The 27,539-nt window shown below is 41.0% G+C and overlaps 1 protein-coding gene across 1 annotated transcript in view; it reads left to right on the top strand.

Moving 5' to 3' along the window:
• Positions 1-2,776, top strand: part of anos1 (anosmin 1) — a 44,223-nt gene extending 41,447 nt beyond the window's left edge. The window contains 1 exon segment of the mRNA XM_074659129.1: positions 785-2,776. Coding sequence (XP_074515230.1) covers positions 785-843 — 59 coding nt within the window. The 3' untranslated portion in view covers positions 844-2,776.
• Positions 2,777-27,539: the final 24,763 nt, after the last annotated feature.

Below are 27,539 nucleotides of genomic sequence, written 5' to 3'. Positions count from 1 at the left end.
TAATCATTCACCAGAAAGCAATGGCGTAGCTCCCAAAATGTCAAACTATTCTATAAATTATGACCAATATATATATTCTAATATCAACAATGGATCACCTGCCTGCTTGCATGTGATAGGGGTTGCTTGAAGATATGAACCCAGAGAGAATTACAGCAGTTCCCCTCAGCTCTAAAGAGCAATTTACCATCTGTCGGCTCACTAATTTTCTGGCCAGCATCGTTTTTCAAGACACAACAGGCAGCTGTTTTCAGCGAAAAATCTTTAAAAGCCTACTGTTACGATATACCTGTCCAGCACCAAATGCCTAACTAGGGAACATAGTGGAGCATTTAGCAGCTAAAGAGTCTGATATTTGTCCCTCATGAATTGGTGGAGAGCTGAGATGGAGAGAAAAACGACTCTAAATAAATGCTAACAAGTTCGCCATATCAACTTTATAAGGGCATAATATGTCAATATTTACAGCTTGTTTCCGCTGCCCCCAAGTAGCCAAAAAATCTGCAGTTATAGGAAAAGATGTTGTGCTTCTGCCACATTACTTTGTGTTACGCACGCAGCATCATTTATACAGAAAAGACAGACTTAGCGCTGGCTCAGCTAAAGGAGAGGATGTAAAACGTATTTATGACCTAGATAACAGGTGAAACACTGCCATGTATCAGCAACAGCAAGTAGCAAAACAAGCACATTTCTACTGCACTAATGGATAGTCAACTGTTACTAAGATGTGAATCTCTGAAGTAATGTCCGACAGATCTCTGATAACGTGTCCTTTTTCTAGGACCCAGACTCCGGCAGCACCACTCTCACCACCAGAAGCCGTCAGTAGAGAGGCACTGAGCTGCAAGTCGAGGCGAACCCAATAGGGAGAAGCACCAGTGGCTCTCTGCTCCCGTCTGTCAGGGAAGGAATGTGTGGAACCAAACAGAAACACAGCGCATCAGACCATGAACTGACCCCCCTGCTCGTGAAACATGGGTCCATCTTCTCCAGGCTCCACAACAACACATCAGCTATTCCTTCTTAACCCCTCTCCCTCGACTGATACGTGTCAGCGGACGGGTTGGTCTGTACAGTGACATTTATACCACAAGGTCTCACATTTTGCGTTGGTTAGTACACAGCTCCCCAAACACATCCCCAACTCATCAGGTTAGTACGTTATGAAATTCCAGGTAAAAGGTAAGACCCCGAAAAATAGTTGTGATCCAGCTGTCAAATTTCAATTCAGTCAGTTGATCAATGCAACGTATGCTCATACAACAGTTTGTATATCTTACGAAAAGTTATTCCAGCAACGTGTGTCAATTTCCGCTCGTTACATGCGTACAGTCTTTTCAAAATAAACTTTCTCACAGGACAAAACTTGGTTAGGTTTAGGCAACACAACTACTTAGTTAGGTTTAAGTAAAGATTGTGGTTTTGCTTAAAATAACTCCGGAAGTGGCGTAACTTAAAGGACCAGTGTGTAACAATTAGGGGGCTCTATTGGCAGAAATGGAATATAATATTAATAAGTATGTTTTCTTTAGTGTATAATCACCTGCTAATAAGAATCGTTGTTACGTTGGAATGAGCCGTTTATATCTACATAGGGGGCGGGTCCTCTCCATGGAGTCTGCCGTGTTTCAACAGTAGCCCAGAACGGACAAACCAAATACTGTTAAATTTTCCTGTTTGGCCTGGAATCGATAACGTTACTCGCTACCGTCAATTCTCTCTCTCTTGTTTCACCACTCACTTTCCACGTACACACACTCTCCACGCACTGGCTCCGCTCCAACTGGCTCTAGATAGGGCCATTCGCGTTTTCGTGTCGGCCAACAACACGCTTGGCACACGGGTGAGGCTGCAGTTGGATACCGCCAGATCCTACACACTGGCCCTTTAAGTACAGAAGTTACGTGACAAAAAAATCAACGTTGACTTCTGGTTTCACGCGAGTGCAAATTGATTGCATGGAATATACACAAATTACAGTGCATTACTTTTCGTAGGTATAGCTACGAACGGTGTATGAGAACAGCCTGATCAATGAAAAGCAATTAGGTCATGGTCTAAAAGAAAAACAATTCCTTGATTGAAGGTGGTTGAACATGGATGGCAGGAAATGCCAGAACTGTAAAACAATTGTTTATTCATGAAGAAAGAACAGTAGAAATTCATCTATTTATTTTGTGTTACCCATTAAAGAGGCGCTTAGGCATACAGTCAGTACTGATGGATAATGTAAAGTCATCGTTGTCTAACCCAGAATATCTCACATAGTATGTTGCATGTAGTACATTTGATTTTTTGAACTGTAAATGAATTACTTGCTTCAAATTGAAAGCTCGTAATGGTTTTGCATGACAACCGTTAGCATTCTGTTGGCATGAAATAATGTCTGTGTTGCCTCTTTTCAGTATGTTAGCAATATTTCATTAACAGATTAACAAAGAATTATATTGGGAGTAATACGTAATGTTTATTAATGAAATTATAACTTGTGTGGAAATGATGAATTGTACATGTTCTTGGCTGTAGAAATATTTGTCGTGCAGCAGTCAGTGAATGTCTATATTTATTTATGTGTGTATTACAAAGTTTGGTTTGGATGTGCGTGAATGTGAATGTTTCGTGTGTTCTAGTCTCAAGTTTTTGAACCGGCAAAAAAATTCTTGTAAAGACATTTTGTAAAAATGGAATTGTAAATACAGTCTTATGTTACATGTTATTTTTCCATGGTAGAAACTGTACAAAATGCTAAGTAATAAAATAATCCTTAACCAGTTCCCTTTGCTGTTTGTTTAATTGAAGCTGCTGCGAGCAGTAAATAGACATGCTTCTCCTCCCAGTGCTCAACTATTTGGCAGTTAATGTTGCTTATTTTGGCTGTAAAAGCCATCACGGCCGACTTGGTGTACAGCGTATCCACTGATCGGTCCAGGAGTCTGAGACATTCGCTCTGCAAGTCCAAATAAACAGGTCATCTAGCTCAACAGCCCGAGCAAATTTACCATCGCCGAGGTCGGACGCCCTTCAACAGAGTGCTCTGCTTCTCAGAGCACTTGTGTGTTTGAAAAGCATTAAATCCCTCCTCGGCTCAGCGGCCTTTTGCCCTCATAAAATGGAAAGTGGAAATGTTTACAAGAAAATAAAGCTTAGAGTGACATTGTGAGAGTTAATCCTATATATGCGGAAAGTGTGATTTTTGTGTTTAAAACCGCAATCGGAGTTATTTTTGTATGTCGGATGAAAAACTTTTTTTAGGACACACAATAATCCTGAAAGAAGTGCATGCAGAATAGTGTTTAATAATGCATACTGTTTATAATACGGTTAACTTCACTGGATACAAATGGTAAAACTTATAAACATGTTTCATTTGTATCCAGAGAAGTTGACAAATACATTCTTGTTAATGGTAGTTTCAATGACATAGAGCTTTATTTACACCACGAACATCCTGTATTAGGGCTGTCAAAGTTTACCTGATAATTTGGTTTAACGCCACTCATTTCTTACACATCAATGCAACTTGTGATTTTTAGGTTGTAGCAGGCTCAGTTTTAAAGGTAGAGTGAAGATGCTGGCATCATATGAAACTAGAAAACCTAAGGAATCCATTGGCACAAACCATGTCAAAAATAACGCTCCAAACTTACGCAAAATTTTGACCAGGGAAAAACTGGCATGGCCATTTTCAAAGGGGTCCCTTGACCTCTGACCTCAAGATATGTGAATGAAAATGGGTTCTATGGGTACCCACGAGTCTCCCCTTTGCAGACATGCCCACTTCATGATAATCACATGCAGTTTTGTGCAAGTCATAGTCAAGTCAGCACACTGACACACTGACAGCTGTTGTTGCCTGTTGGACTGCAGTTTGCCATGTTCTGATTTGAGCATATTTTTTATGCTAAATGCAGTACCTGTGAGGGTTTCTGGACAATATTTATCATTGTTTTGCATCTTTAATTGATTTCCAATAATACATATATATATATACATTTGCATAAAGCAAGCATATTTGCCCACTCCCATGTTGATAATACTCATTTTAATCGATTGACAGCCCTATCCTATATATATGGTCATTGTCATTACATTTAAGTTCATTTTGCAGACACTTTTGACCAAAGTGACTTACAAGAAGTGCATTTGTCCTCCACAGGAGCAAGAGCTGTTGTCAAAAACGGTCTTGCACCGTGCTAATGAATATCAGCATCCTCATTGGTTGAGTATTCAGTGTATTCAAACCACTGCATCTGCATTTGCCAAACCTGGCATTTTGGACTTCAAAAGACTTTGTTTATAATGACATCATGCAGGGAATCCATCAGTGGTTGGATTTCATTTCTATTTTTTAATAGGTTTACAAAATAAAACAATTAATGCACTCTGTCCAAGATTCAATTCAGTTCAGAACAATCAGGTGTTAGAAAGTGTTTCATGTCTGCCATAAACCTGATGAGCTCGGAGAGGAGCCACAGGCTCACCTGTGCAGTTTAGAGTCAACGAGGCACAGATGAGTTCAATCTGCACACAATCAGAGGAGGAAGAACATTTGTTTGTTTGCTCTGCTACCAGCCAGACCGGTTCCCCTGTCTTCATCCTGTGGCATCTAAAGTGAGTTATTCTTTATTACTTTGATAATGCCATGTTTTTGTCAGTTCACTTTATGACTAAAATCCCATGTTAAACTGGAATATTGTTTGTGTTTAGGTATTATCTGGCTATGAGTTGATAATTATGCATAGAATATAATGCAATAAATGTATGTGCAGTGCTGCTAACAGTATGTCATGCATCTCCCTCTGTTTTGTCTATTAATGCAGATACAACACCTTGATGATGTTAAATGGGAAGTTAATCTAATTACAGTCCCTTTTTGGTGGAAATTCCTGACTCGCTGGCCCTAATTCTTGTTGCCTCACATCCAATGTCTAAATGTCCCTAGTCTCCATTTTCCAAACAACATGCATTATGTTTCCAAAAAATCATCACAAAAGTAACTGTAAAATGAAACCAGTCAACAGAAATGTACACAAACAGAGATGAAAAACAAGCAATTGTTGATCAATTTAAGTTGTTAACTTTTCCAATTGATGCATTTTCATGAGTTTTGACTTTTTTACCCCCCTGAGCCATGTGCAATTCAAATTTGCCTTAGCGTCCCCAAATAGACAAGATATCATTCCAGCAGTGTGCTGCTAGTTTCCTATTCTGCTGTTGGAGGTTAATCAGTGTCAATTCAGTATTGCAAATATGGCAGTGTTACGTGAATGAAAAATAAGAAATCACGCACTGTATTGATTGTGTCTGTGCATATATACGTGTGTGTGTGCTTGCTTTCATAAAGAGACGTTCGTGTACAGATGTTTCGAAGTCTGTTCTCGTCCCCGTTTTTCCACAGCGAGCCACAAATTATTCTGAGCCCCTTGTTTTCACACACTCAGCCTCTTCAGTCAGTCGATGCTTCGCCGCTCACTTCTCAGGGATGTTGTTTATGTACAGTTCTATTATGTCACAGGAGATTAGTTCCTCTTGGGCTGTGCACGCTAATCCCCTCTCTTTTCTAGGAGCCCGGCCAGTGTTTAGCCAAGGCTCCTTTTCTGTGCGAGCCAGCCCAGCCCCTCTCCCTTTCAGGCTGTCACAGTCCCTCTCTACACACACACAGAATACCATGGCCCTCAAGTGTGAAAACCCTCAAAACAAAAGGGCCTCTAGCCTCTTTTGAGGCATGTTGCAAGACGTCCAAGTCTCCGCGGACATAAAAGAAAGGGGAAAAAATGCAACAACTAAATAATAGGCCAGTCGTCGGTACAAAAGCTTTGTCTCTTATGGTACAAGGCCAGTGAGGGCTTATTCACTTTGCATGACATTACATCCCTATTGTGAAAGTCAGGCGGGGGATATCGCTTTCAAATTTTGAACACATATTTCTGAAAACAATATTATTCATTTGGCTCTCGGAATAATCACGGTCAATTAAATATTTACCCGTCTCCTGGTTGACATTAGCCCCTCGTTTTTTATTAGAATCGAGAATAACACAGTGAGTCCATTCAGAGCAGAGCAACAAAGATAGGCTGTTTCTCCCACACATTTTCCTCTGACCCCTTTGCCCCCGTTCTGCAGATTAAGACTGCAATGAGCCGTGCATTGCTATTTATCAAATCTAAAAGCCACTTTTATGGGTCATCCTACGATAGTCAGACAAGAGCAGCTGTAACATTACTCCTGAGATGATGGCTGGAATTTAAGTTTTGATGATCCGAGCGTGACTTTGAAGTATGAGGCAAAAAATAAAATGGATGGACTTTTACTTTTCGGATGACACCGATCGTAACCTGAACAATTTGAAAGCGAACGCTGCTCTCATGTGAGTTTCAGGTCAGTGAGATCATCGAGCGGAGCCCAGGCATTCGCTCCAGATTACTACCACATGGACGACATCCATTTGCGCTGGTACTCCTTCAATATGATGAGATGGAATATATTGTCTGTGAGATTGATGAAAAATAACCAGTGTCCCCCCCACCCCTCCATTAGGAGATGCAATGTTGCTTTAATGCTGTGGCATGGTGAGAAATCTGACCTTGCCCTGGGCAGTGGCATGTTTCTGGTTAGGCTCTGGTGAGTGGGACCAGGCAGGGGACACATGAAAGGATCTCTCTCTCAGGACTGCAAAAGATGTTCAGTCTAAGTCTAATGAAGACCAGAACACATGGACAGACCTGAGAACATGCCACACATTACACAAGAAGCACTAGAGCTACGGCACTGTTGACACGTTTAGTATTCCTCTCTTGTTCTGACAAAGTGAGAAGCTTGATAAGCATGTGATTAAAAAGCAGTGCTACCAGGACACTGAAGCAAAAACATCGCCTCTTCCAAAGACAAGCACAGATAATGTGTTTGTTTTCACCGCTTTTCATTTTAGCAACAATTTCCTCTGCCTCTGTGTCTCCACGGGGGACGTTATTTCATAGTCTCCGTGTCTGGAAAAGCTTTTATCAGGTTGGACAAGTCAGCGGCTGCGCTGCTATAATAATACCATAACAAAATGATTTCGTATAAAACAAAGTTACCAGCTTATAGGGTACACCTGTGCAATCAAATGCAGTCCCATACAATAGCTCTCCAATCTCATAATGTTCAGTTTTTGTCGACACTGTGTCAGAGAGCTGTTGATTCAACTCCTTTTGTGGCAGTTGTAGTGGTGATATATTGGACTACAGTAGAGAGATGTGTTGTGGGAAGCAAAATATTAAATCACCTCCCGGTATAATCAGCGGTGGAAGATGTACTGCAATTATTTAAAGGGAAAGTATCAAAACCACAATGTAAAGATACTCCCTTAAAGGAACATTGTGTAGGATTTGGTGGCATCTAGTGGTGTGGTTGCAGATTGCAACCAAATGAAACTGTTCCCGTATGACAAGCGTGTAGGAGAACTATGGTGGCCGTCGCAAAAATGCGAAAACGCGAACGGCCCTATCTAGAACCAGTGTTTGGTTTGTCCATTCTGGCCTACTATAGAACATGGCGGACGGCTCCGTGAAGAGGACTCGCTCCGTATGTAGATATAAACGGCTCATTCTAAGGTAACAAAAAAGTGATTATACACTAAAGAAAACATACTTATTAATATTATATTCCATTTTTGCTAATAGATCCTCCTAAATGCTACACACTGTTCCTTTAAAAGTAATCATGCATTCAACATTTTAATTAAAAGTAAAGTAAATAGTACAGAATCATAATCAGCTAAATGTACTTAAAGTATGAAAAGTACTAATAAAGCAGAATGAGCCATTTCATAGTGTTATTTATAATTCGTTATTATATTGCATTAACATGTAAGTCTCTGGTCTAGTGTGAAGATACTGGCATCATCTGAAAATAACAAAAACCTAAGGAATAACCAACCATGTCATTTTAGCTTGTCGGGAAGGAGATTAAATAACACTCCAAAGTTATGCTAAATTTTGTCGAGGAAAAACTGTCATGGTCATTTTCAAAGGGGTCCCTTGACCTCTGACCTCAAGATATGTGAATGAAAATGGGTTCTATGGGTACCCACGAGTCTCTCCTTTACAGACATGCCCACTTTATGATAATCACATGCAGTTTGAGGCAAGTCATAGTCAAGTCAGCACACTGACACACTGACAGCTGTTGTTACCTGTTGGGCTTGAGTTTGCCATGTTATGATTTGATCATATTTTTATGCTAAATGCAGTACCTGTGAGGGTTTCTGGACGATATTTGTCATCGTTTTGTGTTGTTAATTGATTTCCAATAATAAATATATATATACATTTGCATTAAGCAAGCATATTTGCCCTCTCCCATGTTGATAATAGTATTAAATACTTGACAAATCTCCCCCTATCCCCCTTTGAACACATGGCCTAAAAATCAAATGTAAATAATTCCTGTCCACCACTGCATTTAATGCAACGTGATACAACAACACAGCTCACTACAGCCTCAAAAGTTACCACACAGTTGAATCAACACCTCTCTGAAACAGTGTCAACAACAGCATTAAGAGCTTCACAAAGAGACATGCATCTCCCCCTTATCCTGAGCTCAAACACACTTAGTTCAAACGCCTCGCCATCCTTCAGGTCAGAGGTAAGCAAGAGGTCCAGTGTGTTTGTGTTTACAAAGAAAACGTCACCGGAGGAGTCATTATCCAGATCCCTCGGTCCAAACCAAACATCCTTCTCCACAGGCGTACAAAGTGGAGAGATCAGGCAGGGAAGTACAATCCAGCTGGGTAATAGCTGTTTATAATCCACCCTGATTAGTGTTAATCCCCTTAATGCTCCTTCCTGAGAATAAACACATGTTGACCCAAGTGACCCGCTCCTAATTAATGAAGTTTGGTATGCTATCATCTATTCACTGTGGTCCAGTGTTTTGCATGAGCTTGTATTGGCTGCTCTTAATGATATAGGTAATAACTCAAAATACACCAGCTGACACTTTTTAAATTGCTGGCTGGTGTCAGCTTTTTTTTTTCTCACAATAGGCTACAACATCACCCCGAGGCGTGACTAGCGATGAGGGGCAACTTTCCGTCTTGTGTTCTGTTTTCTCCTGTGAAGTCAGCGCGCGGGGTCGGTAGCCGGGGCCTCAGAGGCGAGGCAAAGTTCAAAGGTCAGCGTGTACCCAGGAGGATGGACGGCAGCGCGAGGGCAGGGCCCAGGCTCGGGGACAAGGGGAAAGGGGTCAGGGGTTGAGTTCAGACGGAATCCACACAGAGGATGTTGAAATAGATATCGTCAGGGGAGAACAGAGCTTCCTCCACTTTTCCTTCTGGCCCTATATACCGCTTAAAGACTCCACAAGGAAGGCAGGAGCAGCATATCAGAGACTGTAAACACATCTCCTGCTCTGGGCACTAATTCAAAGGTGTTAATAAGATGATGCATCTGCCATCCAAAGTGGCTATTACAGTAGATGAGGAAATTATGGCACGCATGATTTGATGTGTAAACACTATGCCTCAGCGCCTCTGCTTCCTCAGTATGTCGAAATAAACTTGCGTGACAGGGAAAAAGAGCTGTGAAAAATGTGTTCTGAGGGCTGTTTAGGGATTAAAGTCCATGCACTCTTTTTACAATAAACACAAAAAAATCTGATTCTTACTCCAGCTCAAACACAGCTGTTTAATTCTGAGATTTCTCTGAGGGGAAATCTGCTCCGTCTCCTTCTTGAATTCCAGAAAAACTATCTTTTTAAACAGTCGATCCATTTGTCCGTCTGCTGTGTGCTCTCTCTTCATATGGAAGAACTGCTGTGCATCAACATCTGGTTCATATACCCCAAATAATAAATGTTCCTGTTTGTTTACATATAGAAAGACGGCATCAAAGGGTAATGGGATGGTTTTCAAAATGCTTGTTAAATCCATTGGTTGTCCCGACAAAATCAAAAATGAGGCATGAGCTGAAAAGGGAGCGTGAAATCCATTACACTGTAAAAGAACGGCTTATACGTGCAATCACAAAAGCTCTCGCAGGCCACCGAAAACACGGAGCAGCGATTTGACTCCACAAATAAATTAGCGGCAGGATGATATGATTTTTTTTTGTTTTTTATTTTGTATGAAGACGTTGATCTAAATACATTAAAAACAAAGCCGGCACATGTGCTCAGCAAACCGCAGTGTTTATATAATGAATATGCAGTATTTTGTCCTGTCTCTCTATCTGTGTGTGTGTGTGTGTGTGTGTGTGCTCCAAGGCTAAGAGCTCATTTCCACCCTTGATGATCACAGGCACCATTGATTGTAATGCTGACGAGCAAGCTCGTTCTGCCCGTGGCATACAAAGGAATCTGGACATGTTTAAAGCACTAACTTTCATGTTTTTTTTTTATGCTGGTATGAAGTTGAATGCTGATGTTGCGGGGCAGCTGGCTCTCATTAACAAAACACGATGTCAAACAGAGGGCCTGGCTGGTGAAAGTCAACTGCTCTCCCTCTCTGGTCGCCGGCGTCTCTCGGCGTACGCCGGCAGCTGCGCTGAGAGCTGTTCGACCTCGTGGATTTGATACTTTAGTGATGTCATACAAAGAATCAAGAAAAAAAACGACCTGAATGATGGCTCTAGGTGCGAAAGAAATCATGCAAACTTTTACACTTATAGGCCTATATAAATTCCTAGAATTCCCCCCTGCTACACAGATACACTTGTCATTCCTGCTATTTAGATCTCATATAGCTGTATACTAGGCTTTGTTAATGTTAATAAATCATTAATTTATGTTAATAAATCATTAATTAATGCTTTATAGATGAGTGAGAAACCACTTGTAAGAACAAATTGTGCAAACACAACCATTGGCTGGTGTATATCATCCTACAGCAAAACTTATTTTGTCTTTAATGCATCAAGAAGACCGTGACGGCGCCCTGGTCACCTAGGTTACCAAGCCAACCATGATCTACAACATCCCTGGTTCGCTTCTGACTGGGGATGTATATTACATAGTCATTCATGTCACTCTCCCCTTTCCTGTTTCCTGTCATGTTTCTGTTTCTTCGGGCGATCTATTAGCAGAAATGGAATATAATATTCATAACTATGTTTTCATTAGTGTATAATCACCTGAAACTAAGAATCGTTGTGCTTTTGTTAGCTTAGAATGAGCCCTTCATATCTACATAGGGCACGGGTCCTCTTCACAGAGTCTGCCATGTTGCTCCGCCATGTTTCTGCAGTAGCACAGAACAGACAAACCAAACACTTTTGCATTTTTCACGTACCTGAAGGCCACGGTAGTTCTCCAACACGCTTGTGAAACTGCGGTAACGTGAGCCGCATGGTGCAAAACCGTGTTACCGCCAGCTGCGTTCTGACTTCTATTGCTCCTAAAGTAGTGTTATTATGGTAAGGATGGCCTCTGAGTGAGGCGAACAGCGTTACCGCAGTTTTACACTCGGCAGCTCACGTTACCGCAGTCTTGGAAAAGGAGGAGTGAGCGGAGGGGTACTCAGTTGGTTGCAATCTGCAACCACACCACTAGATGCTGCCAAATCCTACACACTGTACCTTTTAAGTCTACAATTACGTTACTACACATTCATAAAAGTTAACAGCTTTTTCAAAACTTTTCAATAAGCCTTCAACTCTGGCCAAATGTTGTTCTTTTGAATATGTTATTACTGATCTATAAAGCAAAATGACTAAACAAATCCTTCCTAACCATGAACAAAGATATTAAAACCCATTAAAAAGTAGGCCTTATCACCTAAAAATGCAGTACAAGCAACTTGTAATATACTTTCGTGACTTCAGTTTATGTATTCAGTGATGGCTGACCATTTCCTGTGGCCCAGCATGCTTGGAGGCACAGCCTGGTCTTATTTCTGTCTGAGGATGAGGACGGACAATAGTGAGCAGAGCATGATGGTACATATCTCAGTCATACTACTGAAACAATCGTCCTATTTCACAAAGAATTACAGATTATTGAGGGCATAATAGGGATATCTGCAGGTGTTAATATCTTGAAACGGTGTTAAAGGTGCATCAGCAATATAAAACAGTAACATCTTGTTCATAAATCCCACGTCTAAACGCGCCATCACAAGTGTGCTTTTTCCAGCCTGTTTGCAACATAAACAGTTCCGTTTGCGTTGAGGTGTTGAGTGGACCCGAGATTTAGGTGAGCTGAGGGAGTCCTGTGATTCAGTGTCAGGACAGGCCACTGTGCCCGCGCAGCCTGTAACACGTTTATGACACTCAAGAGGAGAAAAAAAACATATGGTATACATGTTAGGAAGTTTTTTGCACAGCACGGCTAGACGAGGGATGATCTGTCTTTTTCCATGCTTTGATGGTTAAGTGGCTGTTAACCGCGTCCCACGTTTGGGATAAATGACATTATCAGCTACTTATCTGAGGACAATCTGCTTTTCATCACTCATAACAGAAACCTAGAGCATGTTTTCCAGGCTCAGTTCACTCTCCAATCCTTTATAATGACATCTGATGACCGCGGCGACGTACTTGGGGTTTTCTTAATTGCTTGATGTTTAATTACTCCACACAAGAAAGCTCTCTCTTACGAAACTGACGTTTTGCTGAAGCACCTCAAGAGAGTGATTCCTGAAAAACCACACAGTTCCTGTCTGATTCATATGTGCTGAACAAACAAACATATTCCTCTTTTCAATTCACACACAATTTAGTGCTTTCTATGATGTGTGCCTCGTCTATCAGCCTTCTCTATTCTCACATCTGTGAACATATGATGCTGCCAAAGATCCTCGACTCAACTCATCTTTTCTCATACGCACAGTCCTTTCAAGCAAAGCTCCGAAGACAATGAAATATTGTGCATATCTGATTGAAAACAGCCATCATAATGTGAAACGAGCAATTTCTCAGACCTATGTCATTCCAGTTTTTAAAATGGACTGTTTCAAACATCACGGTAATTTGATTAAAATGGATTGACAGCCCGGTGAGTTACTGTCAGCGCGCCAGTGGGAAAAGAGTGTTTCTGATTTCTCCTGAGGAGAATCCTTCACCTCCCCAGCAGTTCTTTAAATACAAGGGCAGCGCCTTTCATCTGCTCCTCCAAGCGAGGCTCCTAATGCGTTGCAGGTTCTGTTCAGCTCTGACGATATTTCACCGTCATCTCTTTAGCGAGCTTTCTGGAGTGCCTTTCAATTAATCTTGATCTTTTCAAACAAAGTCAAGCTAATGTTTGATAATGAATGGCTCATATCCATATATGTTGATAAATAATGCCATGGATTGATAAAGAAACTGCAGAATTTCAGATGATAGTGTCTATAGGTTAAGCTCTGATCGCACTAATACACTATGTTTAATACCATTATCCAGGTGATGAAATACTTTTAAAATATGAAGCTCCGTGGATGTTATTTACAACCTCATAAGAGCCTATATTTTTCGTTAACAGTGAATTGTAAATATTCCACTGACTACATCAGCAGAGACAGACTAATAACCTTAACAAAGTAAAGGACTAGCTCTACATTTTGGCTATTCGTTTTCTTGCCAAGATGAGAAGATAGATACGCTACCACTCTTGTGTCTGTCTAAGTGAAGCTGAAAAGTGAAGCCAATGCAGAAGTGCCTTAAACTTGCATTCTTTCTAACAGCCAGCAGGGGGCGACTCCTCTTGTTGCAAAAAGAAGTCTGATTGTATAGAAGTCTATGAGAAAATGACTTGATTTATTACCTCAGTAAACATTGTAAACATGAGTTTATGGTCTCAATCACTTGTTTCAAGTCTTCTTCAATACAGCATGATGTTCATTTAGTAAATGATGGTCCCATTTAGAGTCAAATAGACCATAAAGCAGGCTATGCTTTAAGGCGTGGCTACCTTGTGATTGACAGGTTGCTACCACGGCGTTGTCCGGTCTGGGAGTTGTCCACGTTTTCGTCTTAACCCTTAACCCTTTCACACTGTGTTTTCAGTTCGTGAAAATTAATTGTAACATTTTGGTTCCCTAAAAATGTCTTATTCAGCGTTTGGTTGTGCTTAGCTCCGCCCTCTTGTGTCACTTCTGGTTGCAAAAATGCAAGATGAAGACGGCCAAAATGCCGAACTCGAGGCTTCAAAGCCGTAGTCCACAAACCAATAGGTGACGTCACGGTGACTATATCCACTTCTTATATACGGTCTATGGTCTGTAAGTTGAATTTGAGGCAGCAGCTGATTAGCTTAGAATAAAGACTAGAAACAGAACTAGGGTATTTCTTGAAAGAAATAGTAAATGTATGCCAAGCTAATCGACACATAACCCCCTGTAAAACCACAACTTGCTGTTTTTACACTTTGGTTTTTGTATATTTAAACGAATATGTTAATTTGTAAGCCTTACATCACTACCTGCAGAGCCAGGATAGCCGTTTTCCACCTGTTTTCATCTTTGTGCTAAGCTAAGTTAACCATCTCCTGACTGTAACTGCGTGTTTAGTTTACCGTACAGATATAAGAGTGGTATCGTGCCTCTCATCTAACTTGGCAAGAAAGCGACTAGGCGTATTTCCCAAAATGTCAAACTATCCCTTTAATCAAAGCACAGTGTTTCAGACCTCTCACTGGTCATTCATCTGTGTTTCTATAAATTCCTTTATGCTTTTCTTATGTTCATAAGACAAAATCAGCTATTTGCTGCAGGGCACACAACACTTTGATGCTTGATTAACTCAATTAGTATGACCAAATCAAGAATAGGAAGCCACAACGTGTAAGGATAATACAAAAAGCAAACATTATATTAACTAACCACTGTGGCGGTTGCTGCAAAATCCCTCTAGTAGTCCTCTGGCCTTGCTGCACGATCTGTCTTTCATAGTCGACCAGCGCTGGTTGCCAAGAATAGCACTCTGGCTGATGTGTCTGGCTCTTGTTAGCAGAGGATAGGTTTGTGTCAAGCACAGCTTCTCTGCAGTCTGAGCCGTGTGTTGTTGTTGTGGTTGAAAAAAGGATCATGGGACTGTTGTGTGCAATCGCTCACTGACAGAGATGTCGAAGATGCTAAATGACACACTTCCAATCAACTGATCGTCTGCCAGTGCAAGTCATCTGTTTCTCATGGCAAAGGCTCGATAGAACAGTCTTTGAACAGGTGTCCAAAGCTGTTGTTTTTCTTTCTCATCACTCTTTTTTTTTTTACTTTACCGTTTTGTGTATCTGATCCCATATCAGTCTACTCATCCAACTCCCACACAAACACACACTCGCTTTCTTTCGCTCTTTTTATTTTTATACAAAAGAAATAGTGTTGGCCTCTGGCATTTATCAAGGATGAAATGTGTTCACAGAGAAAGTGCCTTTGAATTTGAGCCTATTCAACATACTTTCAGAGAAAATATTGAATTGAGTTATACTTTCATACTTTTTTTTTTTTTTTTTACATGAAAAGGGGATTATATTTCTTTACAGGGATTTTTTTTCTGGTGTTTTCTGATCCTCTTTCAATTGACTTAAACTTCTTGTGAATTTCTTCCAAGTGCACTGTCATTGAATATATATCCAGTGACTTTCCTCTCTTGAAGGTCTGCCAGCTATTGTGGGGCTGTTTTTAATTGACTCATTGTCCACTTGGTTGGCGTATTCACGGGCAATGCCATGGGCAGACTTTCGTCTCATCAGAAGCTGCTGTCGAATCTCTGCATCTCAGATCTGAGGGCAGTAATTGAATAGATAGGGTTTTGATTGATGTTTAGAGGAAGTCCCTTTCCTATTTAAATATTCATGGGTCTGTAGCCTGCAGGGGTGAGACAGGAATCCAACCTGTGCACAACAATAGCAGCTCAGAGTTCCTCCTGTCTGCTTCTCATTACAGTAAATACATTCTCAGAGCTACCATCCCATGCTGCATTCCTGCTCCACTGGGCTCCACCTAACGGAGGCTATTTGGCCTCTGAAGTAAAGCCTAAATGCAGAGAATGAAAAGACAAATTTCCCATCATCTCACTGTTTTGGTAAATAAAAATCAATCAGCGTCAAGGCATGGGAAAGCATGAGTATAGGTTTATATTTCTCCGGATTTCGCTGGCCGCTACGCTTCATTTTCTCGCAGATTGAAAGTGACTGTAATGCTACTTTGTTTGAAACATGCAACTCATATTACAGGTGTTGCCTTTGGCGCCGTGTCTCCACTCCTAATGCACTCATGGTCTTTCAACCCCACCAAATCCCACTTGAAATGTGTCAATCACAACGGGCCGGTCGCTACGACATCGTTATGGACTCCCCCAGTCTTGCTGAGCCAAAAATGATCCCAAACCTGCGAAACATGTGCAAGAAAAGCAGCATTATGCGTGATTTAGTCTGTGGCTTTTCGCTCTTGGATCAAGGCCCCCAGTATGATAATACAGGAGGAATGCCTTTAAACTTCATATCAAGTGACTTTAAACAATTATTTTAGCCTGCATTAGCATGTGATGACAATCCAAATAGCTGCTTGAAAGCTAAATATAAACTAAGACAGATGAAGTGACTTGCTAGAAAGAAGCGATTTTGAAAGAGATCAGTAATGTCCACCAGGTGTCCTGCAAAATAAGGTGCTAATTAACAAACACCCCAACTTTCCCTCCAAAGCAAACTCGGTAGAGATTACCAGAGGTTAAAGGAGCTATATACGAAATTCAGAGTCTAGGCCAGGATAGCCTGCACACAGCTCTCACCTCTGAGGTCACAAGCCAATCTGGAGGTGGCCGAGCCGAAATGGCGGCGGGTAGCAGTGCCAGCGGCAGGCGAGTGGCGTCCTACTGACTGCCCGGTGAGGAGAGGAAGAGACCCCATGCTGTTGGCAGAAGTCTCGGTCACTGCGATTACTCTGAGCAGCATGCATGGGAATGAAGTACAATATAATATACTTTAATATATTTCTTGCTTTTTCTCTGATGGTCTGTCACTAAATTTGCCGGTAGATGCTTTTTTTTTAGAAATAAAGTCGCTAAAAGGGTCTGAAAAGTTGCTAAATCTAGCGAGAAAGTCGCCAAGTAAGCAGCACTGAGAGCAGCTGTGATTAGCTAGTAGGACATGAACACCAAGGGAAATGTAATATATGTACATATATTGAATTACCATATATGTAAATATGAAGTAAAAACATATGTACAAACTATATATGTACTATATATATTGTGTATGTGTAATAAATTGACATATGTCATGTATATAATTATTTATACATATATTTATTTGTATATATGATGTAAAAAACATATGTGCATATATGTACAAACTATATAAAACCTGTTAGAAATTGGAACAATTTCATATATGACCTATATATGTATAGTGTCACAACTGGCTCAGGGAATGTGACAAAAAGGGTGTCTACGCGAGGTTACATGTAAAACCAGACATAATTTATTAAACTAAGGTTAACTCAAATGAGCAATGGAGTGTGTAGCTCAGTAATGTCAGCAAATTAAAGGGACTATTTGTAACTTTCAGAATTGCTTGTTAACACCTGTGGCCGTTAAGTCAGCGTTGGGGTCGCGCTTGCTCGCTCTAAATGGACATGAACGAGCATCACTCAAAACAGTGTGGCGACACACGTCAGCTAAAACCACAATATCACTCTATATTTCAGTAATGTCAGCAAATTAAAGTAGTGCATGGATGTGTTGCACATCTGCTGTGGAGGTGTTGAAGGTGCAGAACCAAAAGGTGATGCCGGGTGGATGAGGCTGTAGGAAGACAGAGAGAGGATACGTAATGTAACATAAATTCGTGAGCCTGGTCGATAGCTCGGAGAGGGAGGATTAACACATGGAGCAGATTTTATAGCCTGGAAGGCCCGGGTGAGTTTAATCAAGCTGACGACCCTCCCTTAGTTATCAAACTGCCTGCTCAGGTTGGCAGGGGTGTGGCCAAAGGGGTGGCCAGAGGTGGCACGGGCCAGAATCTAAGTGGCCACCCCAAGTGAGTCTGAATGTGATAGGTCATTTGGCATGTCAGTATTAATTGTCTACAAGTAGTAGTCGTTTTCTTAACAATGCTGCATGACATCTGCATTAATCCCTCGTATTGTTGCGGTGGTCGAGCACCTGCCATAATACTCCACACTGGGGAGGAACCAATGTAACCAGTGATGTGTTGTTACTGGACTAAATGGGGAGCGCAACCAAAGTAAGCAAGTCGGTGGACGGAGATGCCTTCAACTTTTTTTTTTTTGGACGATTTTGCTGGTGCAGGAAAAGGAAAACAAAGGCTTAAGTGAAGTTTAATATGTGTAGCTTTTAATTTGGAAAATGATGGGATGCTGAGTTAAGACTAAGGGAAAGGAAGTCCCACTGTGACTGTCAAACATCGGTCAGGAAACCGGGCAGCTAACGCTACAAGTTAAGTTAAAAGGTGGCATGTTAGCCAGGCTGGCTCGATGAGAGAAATATGTTCCAAAGGAAGAATTAAGCTTTCCTTAATGAACCGACGGCGAACGCACCATGCAACGCCAGCATGTTAGTAAAGGGAAAGTTCTGTGTAATTTCGATAAAGTCCTATATTCGATACTCACTGTATATTTAAGTAAAATACATATTCCTAAATGTCTGTCTCATATACGATACTTTTATGTATGTAAAATATATGTTCACTTATCTACGTTACATACTGTATATGATCTTTTACCATAGGTTACATATGTACCTACAGTGTTGCAGTATCTTGCAAATGCACATGACATGCTTTAAGCCTTAATTGTCGCAATTAGCTAAACAAATTAAATAATACATCTTTATTTAAACTGTATTTATTTAAAGAGAATATCAATAACGTTACAGCATGTTTAACTACATGACTGAACACCAGAACAAGCAAAAAAACAACACCGAACAAAACAAATATACCAATGATCATGGTGGGGCTGGAGTCTTTCTTGAGGTAGTTGTTTGCTGCTATATTAATGCTCTGAATGTCGTATATAGCTCATTACAAACTTCATCCTAGCTCTCAAAAACAACCATTTGGAAGACATGAATCATTAGAGGTAGTGAGCTGCCAGCAAAAACCAAGAATGCAACCCTTTCCAAGGAAACACCTCCTGACCGGAGTAAGAAGGATGCCTCATTAGTGTTATAGAATGCCACCACAATGCCAGGTATGAATTCCTGGATGCCTTGAGTATTTTAATTGCCGGGTCTCTGTTTGACTGTCAGCTTACAGCAGTTTAAAAATCCACCACAGCATTGCAAGACACTGACAAGAACAAAAAAAAAAGCCTGTTGGAAAAAAATTCACCCTCGTAGAAGCCAACAAATCTAGGCTGGAGTGAGTGCAGGCATCTTTTTTTTGGAAAAACAAAGGTCCATGAATTGTCTGCAAATGTGTTTTCAGCACGGAATATCTCCTTTCTTTCCACAAACACATTTTCAATCGGGAATTTAATTAAGCGAGTGTGAGGGGTTTTGTTTGAGCAGTACCGGGAAGAAGCAGAATAATAAAAGCTCTGTTACGGAGCCAGAGAGTCAAACAGCGTGCTGCTAAGCACACAGCTCACATTTCTGTCACTTATTTTTTTTCTCCATCGTGTGTAATTTGTCTACATGTTTTTATTTATGAGGTTTGTAGGTATGAAGCCAGGACATTCCTTCCCGATGTTGATGCTAAGGGATAATGATTGGCCATGGGAAATAAATGTTCCTAAGTGGAATCAGAAATTATGTTTTTTTTTTTATTGCTTGTGTGGTACTCGTTTTTATAGAGTTTGAAAATTAAAATGACTATATCCTTACAAATATGTTATATAATATGTTCTTATCTGCGCCTAGTAGTTGTTCAGAGGACAAGTAAGCTCAGTCAAAATGTGTCAGTTGATTCCCAGCAGTGTCTTTGAAGTGAGAGACAAAGTGGAATGAAGCATAATATCCCCGGGGTCCCATTTAGAATTTGGGGAAAATAAACATTTGCCAAGCCCGATCTTGTGTGACTGACTCCGTACGTATAGGTCTGGGAAAAGAGCCAGTACTATTTCTACAATATAATTAAAATGATAGGTATTCAGGAAATGAGTTGCTCTTTGAGGAGTAGTGATGATTTCATTATTCAGTCTTGTTGGCTCCATGGAGAGACACTGTAGAGACTCTATTACAGTATAGTGACTAATTCAGACACACGGGTTGAAGTAAACACTGTGCTACTTTAATAAATATCATAATGTGATGGATTTTGCATATGTTTTTCAACCTATACTGTCAATTCATTCAATTTTATGAATGGAAAATAAAAAAAACCATTCGCATTCAAAGCCTAAATTGTTATATTCTCCGAATATCATTCAGATATCAGAAAATAATCACTACAAGGTCCATTTAATGGCTGTTTTGGAGGTATATCATATGATCATCATCAGCAGATGGAGTTTCCCAGTTGTCATGCAACTGCAGCCGTTCACATTTTCCATTATTTTCCAATATAATATAAATTGAATCTGAGGTGAGGGTGGAGGGATAATCAGAAACAAAGCATCATAAAAATATATGACATTTTCCTTGTCTTGGGTCGGAAGCATTAGGACAATTCGATTTGAACACTAAATGCAGATCTGAAGGGAAGAAGATGAAGTAAGACATAGTTGAGCTTTTAAGAACTGACTTATCTGCGTCTTTTTAATGACAAACTTGCTCCTTGGCGTTTACTCGCAGGGTCCTATCCAAGAAAGGAAAAATAAAAAATCTTTCTTACGACTGAGCACATAGTTTTTTTTCATCCTCTTCCAAAGCCCACACTCCAACCACTCACAATATCCCTGTGAAATGTCCTGATTTATTACATCTTCAAATTTCACAATCTGGGGACAAATTGGTCTCCTCAAAAATGCATGAACATGGCTGAGAAGCCCCATATTAGATGAAAATGCATTCCCGATGTTGCAACATGAGCGAATGCGGGCATGGCCGTGTCACTGCGGATTAAAGGAGATGCCATGTTTTATGACCTGCAATACTGTTACTAATTTGGGGACACTTGATATGGTGCATTTCATTAGAGGGAGACACAAACAGAAAAGCCGCAGCGCTGTTTCTCTCGGCCCAGTCGCTGTCGCTGAGCTCAAGGTGACAGAGACACATGGCCCACAGGGTTAAGCATCTCTTCTAACAAGAGGAACAAAAGCATTGTGAAGCGGAACAGGCCGTCATGCCAAAACACTCATAAAGAGGCATGAACTGGCAAGTCCTCGATCTCCACATCTTGAGAAATAATCACTCCCTTCTGGATGTGTTTATGAGGGCAGAGGGGCCTGTGCTATGACGCCTGCACAATATACTGAGGAAGAAGCGTACAATGCAGCTGATCTGAGCCTTGGACTCTCGCAAAAGGGCATGCCTGAAGTGACATTATGCTTTCGTCATTTTCTAAATGACGGACATGTTTTTCTGTTGCGAATCCATTATGGAGATCGATGCGACTGAGATTCAACAGAGCCGAATGCGAAGTGAATTAATTGTAAAAGATGACATATCTATCTGTGACCACACAAAAAAAAAAACATCACGCATTGTTTCACTTTACAGCCACGGCTTTATAATCGTAGGTGTTCTCCACATGTGCTTCAGATCAAATCATAAATGTCAGGCGTACGTTAACGTTTGCAAGAAAATCATTTATCCAAGCGCGAGCTTATATAAGGTTTGCAGTAAAAAAAGAATATTTGTCCCTGGACACTGGGTTATTGTTAAGTCCAAGGAAAGAGAGAGGAGAGTTGAGTCCGGCTCCTCTGTGACTACAACACCATCCAGTGAAAGGCTCTTTCTGATTCAAATGAATGGAGCCAAGGTCGGGGCCAAGGAGTCTGGACACCACGCAGCATGCGATCACCTCTCGAAGCAGCGCTGAACACATGTTTTTGTGGGAGACCAGGGGCGGGTTTAGAAACGTTTGAATGGAGGGGCCAAACTGGGGCACAGTTTTTAAGAAGGTGGGCACATTTGTTACCTTTAACGGCACCTGGATTCTCGCGATGTCACAAGATCGGACGAGAATCCATATTGTCAGGCGATTGTGTTTGGCAAACCAGTGCACGGACCAATCGGCAGCTACAGGCGTGGCTTAGGTGTATGGGACAACGCGGGGAGCGGACTCGACAATGGCGGCTCCTGAAGAGGTTAGCGTAGATGTTGCAATAGCATCAGTTATATCAGAACTGGAGAGTTTTTCTTCAGTGAAAAAAGAGCAAAGAACGGCACTGAAGGCTTTTCTCGATGGAAAAGATGTTTTTGCTCTTCTCCTGACTGGCTTCGGCAAGAGTTTGATTGACAGATGATTCATCCAACCATCTGCCAAGTATTTTTTTTTAAAGTGCCTGACCTTTTTCAAACACTTTCCAATGACGTCTTCTCAGATGGTTCTGTGTACCAAACCATCTGGTGGGTCAGGTTAGCAGGTGGGCTGTCAAAGTTAACACAATAATAACGCAAATTTGTTTTAAAGCAACTGATTTCTTTAACGCATTAACGCAGCTTGTGCTTTTTAGGTTGTAGTGGGCTCAGTTTTAACAGTTTTAAAGTGAAGATACTGGTATCATATGAAACTAGAAAACTTAAGAAATCCATTGGTACCAGCCGTGTCATACTAGCGTATCGCAAAGGAGGCTAAATAACGCTCCAAACTTACACTAATTTTTGGCATGGAAAAACTATCATGGCCACTTTCCAAAGGGTCCCTTGACCTCTGACCTTAACATATGTGAATGAAAATAGGTTCTATGGGTACCCACGAGTCTCCCCTTTACAGACATGCCCACTTTATGATAATCACATGCAGTTTTGGGCAAGTCATAGTCAAGTCAGCACACTGACACACTGACAGCTGTTGTTGCCTGTTGGGTTGAGTTTGCCATGTTATGATTTGAGCATATTTTTATGCTAAATGCAGTACCTGTGAGGGTTTCTGGACAATATTTGTCATTGTTTTGGGTGTTAATTGATTTCCAATGATAAATAAATGCATACATTTTCAATAAAGCAAGCATATTTGCCCACTCCCATGTTGTGTACATGGGACTCAAATCTAACGCCCGGGTTCTCTGCAATAATAAACTGTACATTATTAATAGTTACATTGTTTCGTGTCTATTTGTGGTAATTTTGCATCAGTTTAGTCATTTTACATCTCTTTGCGTCTTATTTTCTGTTTCTTTATGGTGACTTTACATTTCTTTGCAGTTGTTTGACTGACTTACTAACAAGAAATGTCAACAGTCACTTCATCCAGAGGTTTTGATCCAGAGGCTCATTTACTAATCCATCCATGATGCTATTAAGACAACTACTGAATCTGTTAAGGGGGGGGTGCCATAGGGGGCCAATCAGATTTCAGGGGAGGGTCAAAAGCGTGACTTTGTAAGAGAAGAAAGACTCTGAAAAATACTTGAGTGGGTATGAGGTATGTCATGTGAGCAGTGGACTGTTTACAAGTTACCACAGGATTAGGATAGGGTGGATTTATGCCCCGGCGGAGGTTCAAATAGTTCCATGTCAAATCCAGGGATATGTATATTTTGTCCACCCTTTTTAAAGCAGCCCTTTCAAGCTGATGGATATGGTGAGAGCACATGACATGCAGAGGATTTGCTATTCCCTTTCATGATTGCTGTGGCATTGTTTCTGTTTGAGCTTTGCGAGCCTCTAAGGACATCTGGGGGAAGCCAGGCATGTGTTTGTTTGTCAGGAGCCCATTTATAATAGATCCACATTTCAAAACAAAAGCAAACCATCAAAGTGTTTATCTTAATCATTACATCCTAGTCAGTACAGCGTTTATGAATTAGGTTACAACAAGGAAATGAGCTTCAAAACAGGAAAGAACAAAAGAAACTTTAGGATTTAGTGATACTTGATACGATGGAATATGAATTAGCATCCATTTAGTGGATGGTTGGTTCGTATAACAACGAGTATGCCCGGTTTGTCTGAACCCACACAGTTTGTAGAAAATGTTAAAATCGTTTTCATAAGCCACTGTACATGCTATGATGGTTAACTTCTCCTCCAGTCTGATTTGCATTTGGAGGAGGATGATTCCCCCGAGAATCTGCTCAGAAGAGTTGCATCAACCGTGTTCTCTGGATAGACGAAGAGGGCTTTATGTGTCTCTGCGAGCTTGTTAAAAAAAAAAGGAGGATGTCAAGGAAAGGAGCACGTGGATATACCATTCCCAGTGGAACAGCCTTGACTTTAACAGAGAAATCTGCTCCGGTCGTTTTTTTCCCCGAATTGCTTTCGCTATCAATATATTTCATTCAATATGAAAAGTTCACTAACGCACCGTGCCATTGACCTGAAATGTCATAAAATTTTCCTGGAACGCAACTCGGAAGTGAAATAAAAGTGTGTTGCTGGTTCCGAGTCTGTGCTATTGTTCGTTGACTTTGCAACCTTTGAATTGGAAGTTCAGATCATGATTTATTTCCTACAGATGACCTTAGTATATTATGTTAAAAGGGCTGTTACAAATAGATCTTCCACTTTAGCCAAAGTTACGCAAGTTGGGCTCAGCGCAGCTCAAATACCGCAGAATAACCGAGGCAGGAGGCCACAGTATGTACTGTAATGGAATCCAGGTTATGACCTATTTTTGTTTGGATTCACCTTCGTTTGCATGTCATGTCTACAGCAGTTTCTGCGCTGACATTTACAAGGCCTGTGATGAATGTTGCAGGCTTCATCGTCTCACATGAAGGGTGCTGGGCAGAGCATAATGTCAGCCTGTCCAGCGGCGTCTGAACCAACCACAGAGCATCCTGACAGGTCCGTGTTGCAAACCTGGTGACATGACGTCCAGACATCGAGCTCCAGCCGCCTTGTAGCACCACAGGACTACTTCCTCTAATTAGTTTCTTCATTCATCAGTCAAGACCCTTCGCCACATGCCGTTGATGTACGCTAAGACTCTCCTTTGATATGGAAACAACACAATTCGTCACCTTCCCCGCTTCCCATCACACCAGGCAGCCCGACTCGGACAAATGACATTGATTGTAATGGTTTGCCATGTGAAGGTGCTCCCTCGAGTTACTTCTGATTTGACTTTAATCCGAATCTAAAGGTGTGATCACAAACAGGCCGCGAATCGGCGGAGCGTTTCACATGCACATCTCTGGAACTCATTTCTCCCAGCGTCTGGACCTTGCTGCGAGGTGTGGATGGGGAAACGAGAGACAACGTTGTAGTGGCTACAGCTGAGAGTACATCTATCATCCTGCCAACTGTCCTGCATCCCTCCTCGGATGAGAGCTTTAACCTTGAGGGCAAGCCAGCGCCGAACATATGCGAGTAATTTGTATAGAATAAATAACGGGATGATCTTATGACAGTCAGTGCAGCTGCTCGGGGCTTTGTTGTTGGCTTAGATGAGGCAGCTCTCCCTGTGCCAGGCTTCTAGTGGTCACTGTGGAGACCTGGAGCTCTTTGTGTGTTCAAACTTAGCCTTGTTATAGCTAAAGTTTACTAAGTGGGGAGGACGCATCAGTGAATTAAAACAGGTTGCACCAAACAAACTAGTTTTTACTGAAATGGATTAGCTGTTACTATATATTTAGACCCACTATCTGCCAAGTGTTGCTGTCACTTATAACTGAACCAAGGGACAAAGGTAACTGTAGCTTATACGAGAGAGACTCACAGCTAGAGAGACTCACAGTCACCCCCTTTTGATAGCATCAAATAACTAATTAAAACCAAACTTAGAAAAAATGAACACTTGAACATGTGATCAAAACTACCTAAAATGACAGAAACCATCTTTGGGAACATTTTATTTGACGTGTACTTTGACTTTTTAGTTTGGCCCGTGTCCCATCAGCTAACATGGAGGAGGCAGGCTTTATGACCTATACTGCAGCCAACCACCAGGGGGCGATCCAGATGTTTTGGCTTCACTTTTGGGGAGCTGTCATGTCGTCCATCTTTATATACAGTCTATGGTAATAACTATAGCCATGTTAATTGTTTACATTCATTATGATATGTTTATGTTCATACTGATAATTGTGGGGGAGTGGCTTTGGAGTGAGCCCTGAAGCGGCGGACTGTCAGTGTTGCTGACTAACAACTTTTATAGCTGCTAGCGAAGAGTCGGCAACACTGGGCTGGGTTTTTTGGTTGGATCATTTAAAAAATCTAGCGTTCTCCTTCTAGTTTCTCAAGATTACCAGTCCTACCTTTAATATAAATATTAATATATAATATATTTGACCCCCCCCCCCAATCCCCAAAGGAAAAAAAACCCTGTTTTGGATTGGTTATGCAACAGCTTGTGACAGTGACTGCATTTGATTGGACAGCACTACAGGTAAATGTTTCCTAGCAACCAATTTACACTAAGGTCTTTACTAGTTAAGACAGTTTTAATGAGGTAACAGGATTTAGTAGTGTTTTTTCCACTTTTACCTTTTATATACTATATAATTAGTGAGTCTTAAATTAGTGGCCACAAAAGTAAAGATGTCAAGATTTTTTTTAGAATGTTTGTAGACTTGAACTACAGGAACAAAACGATCCAGAGGTCCTTTATTGTACAATAAAATCTGGGCGTGAAAATACTCATACACACCATCACATGTGAAGGGTGGGGAACTATTTGGGAAATGTGCAGCATGCGAGTAACGGGTCATAAACTTTTGCGTCTGTAGCAGCATTTTTCTTTTCTCTTTTTTTTTATGTTTGATGATTCACGATATTGGAGAGCTCTCAGATAGTGGGAGCAAACAGCTTTGTTTTTTTTCACTGAGATACCTAAGCCAAACAAAAACCCTCCTGGAAAGATAAACCTTAACACCAGATCGATCATCCCCGTCACTGTGTCAGATCAACTTGCAAGTGCAGGTATAGATTATGGATCTGCTCATTTCCTCCATATGAGCCAAAGAGCAGATGGATTGCACATTAAAAGATCTCAGACGCGCCAATGGCCATCTAAAAAAAAAAAAGCTAAAAACATGGGGTAGAGGTGACATCCTTTCAGGAAGGAGAAAGATTTAAAACAGCGTGTTTTTCCTAAGGCCTCCGAAAGGCAGTTGGAGAGAGGACTTAGAGAGTGAAATATAACCATATTGAGTTTGTGCCATGTGCTCTGTGGATTCATAACATCTCGGATGTATTGTCGGGTCTATGCAATAAAAACTTCAGACGGCTCAAGGTTAAGATGCTCATTAGAGAGCAAGGATAAAGAGGATCAGCAAATTACACATTGGGGAATTCAATTAGGTGCAAATGGATGCACGTGTGTTTATGGATTAATGTTCAGCCCACATGTTGAATATTGGCATATCCTAGTAGTTCTTACCAGGACTTATTCTGGCTTAGCTATCGGAACAAAAACATTCCCCGATGCTTTACGGAGATTAATAACAACCTTGGTCACACAGTACATTTACATTAGATGGATGAGAGAAGAACATTTTATCAGACATCTGCTCAACCCGACTAATCTCAGACGGTTGGAACCGAAGCTCGCTCTACAGAACCAAATAAAGCCGTGAACTGTTGCTAACACTGCACAGTGACTCGTGGTGGACTGTCATCCAAGAATAC

This window comes from Sebastes fasciatus, chromosome 14 (genome assembly GCF_043250625.1).
Source record: "Sebastes fasciatus isolate fSebFas1 chromosome 14, fSebFas1.pri, whole genome shotgun sequence".
Classification (NCBI taxonomy): Eukaryota; Metazoa; Chordata; class Actinopteri; order Perciformes; family Sebastidae; genus Sebastes; species Sebastes fasciatus.
This window is presented reverse-complemented; position numbering and strand designations above follow the sequence as displayed.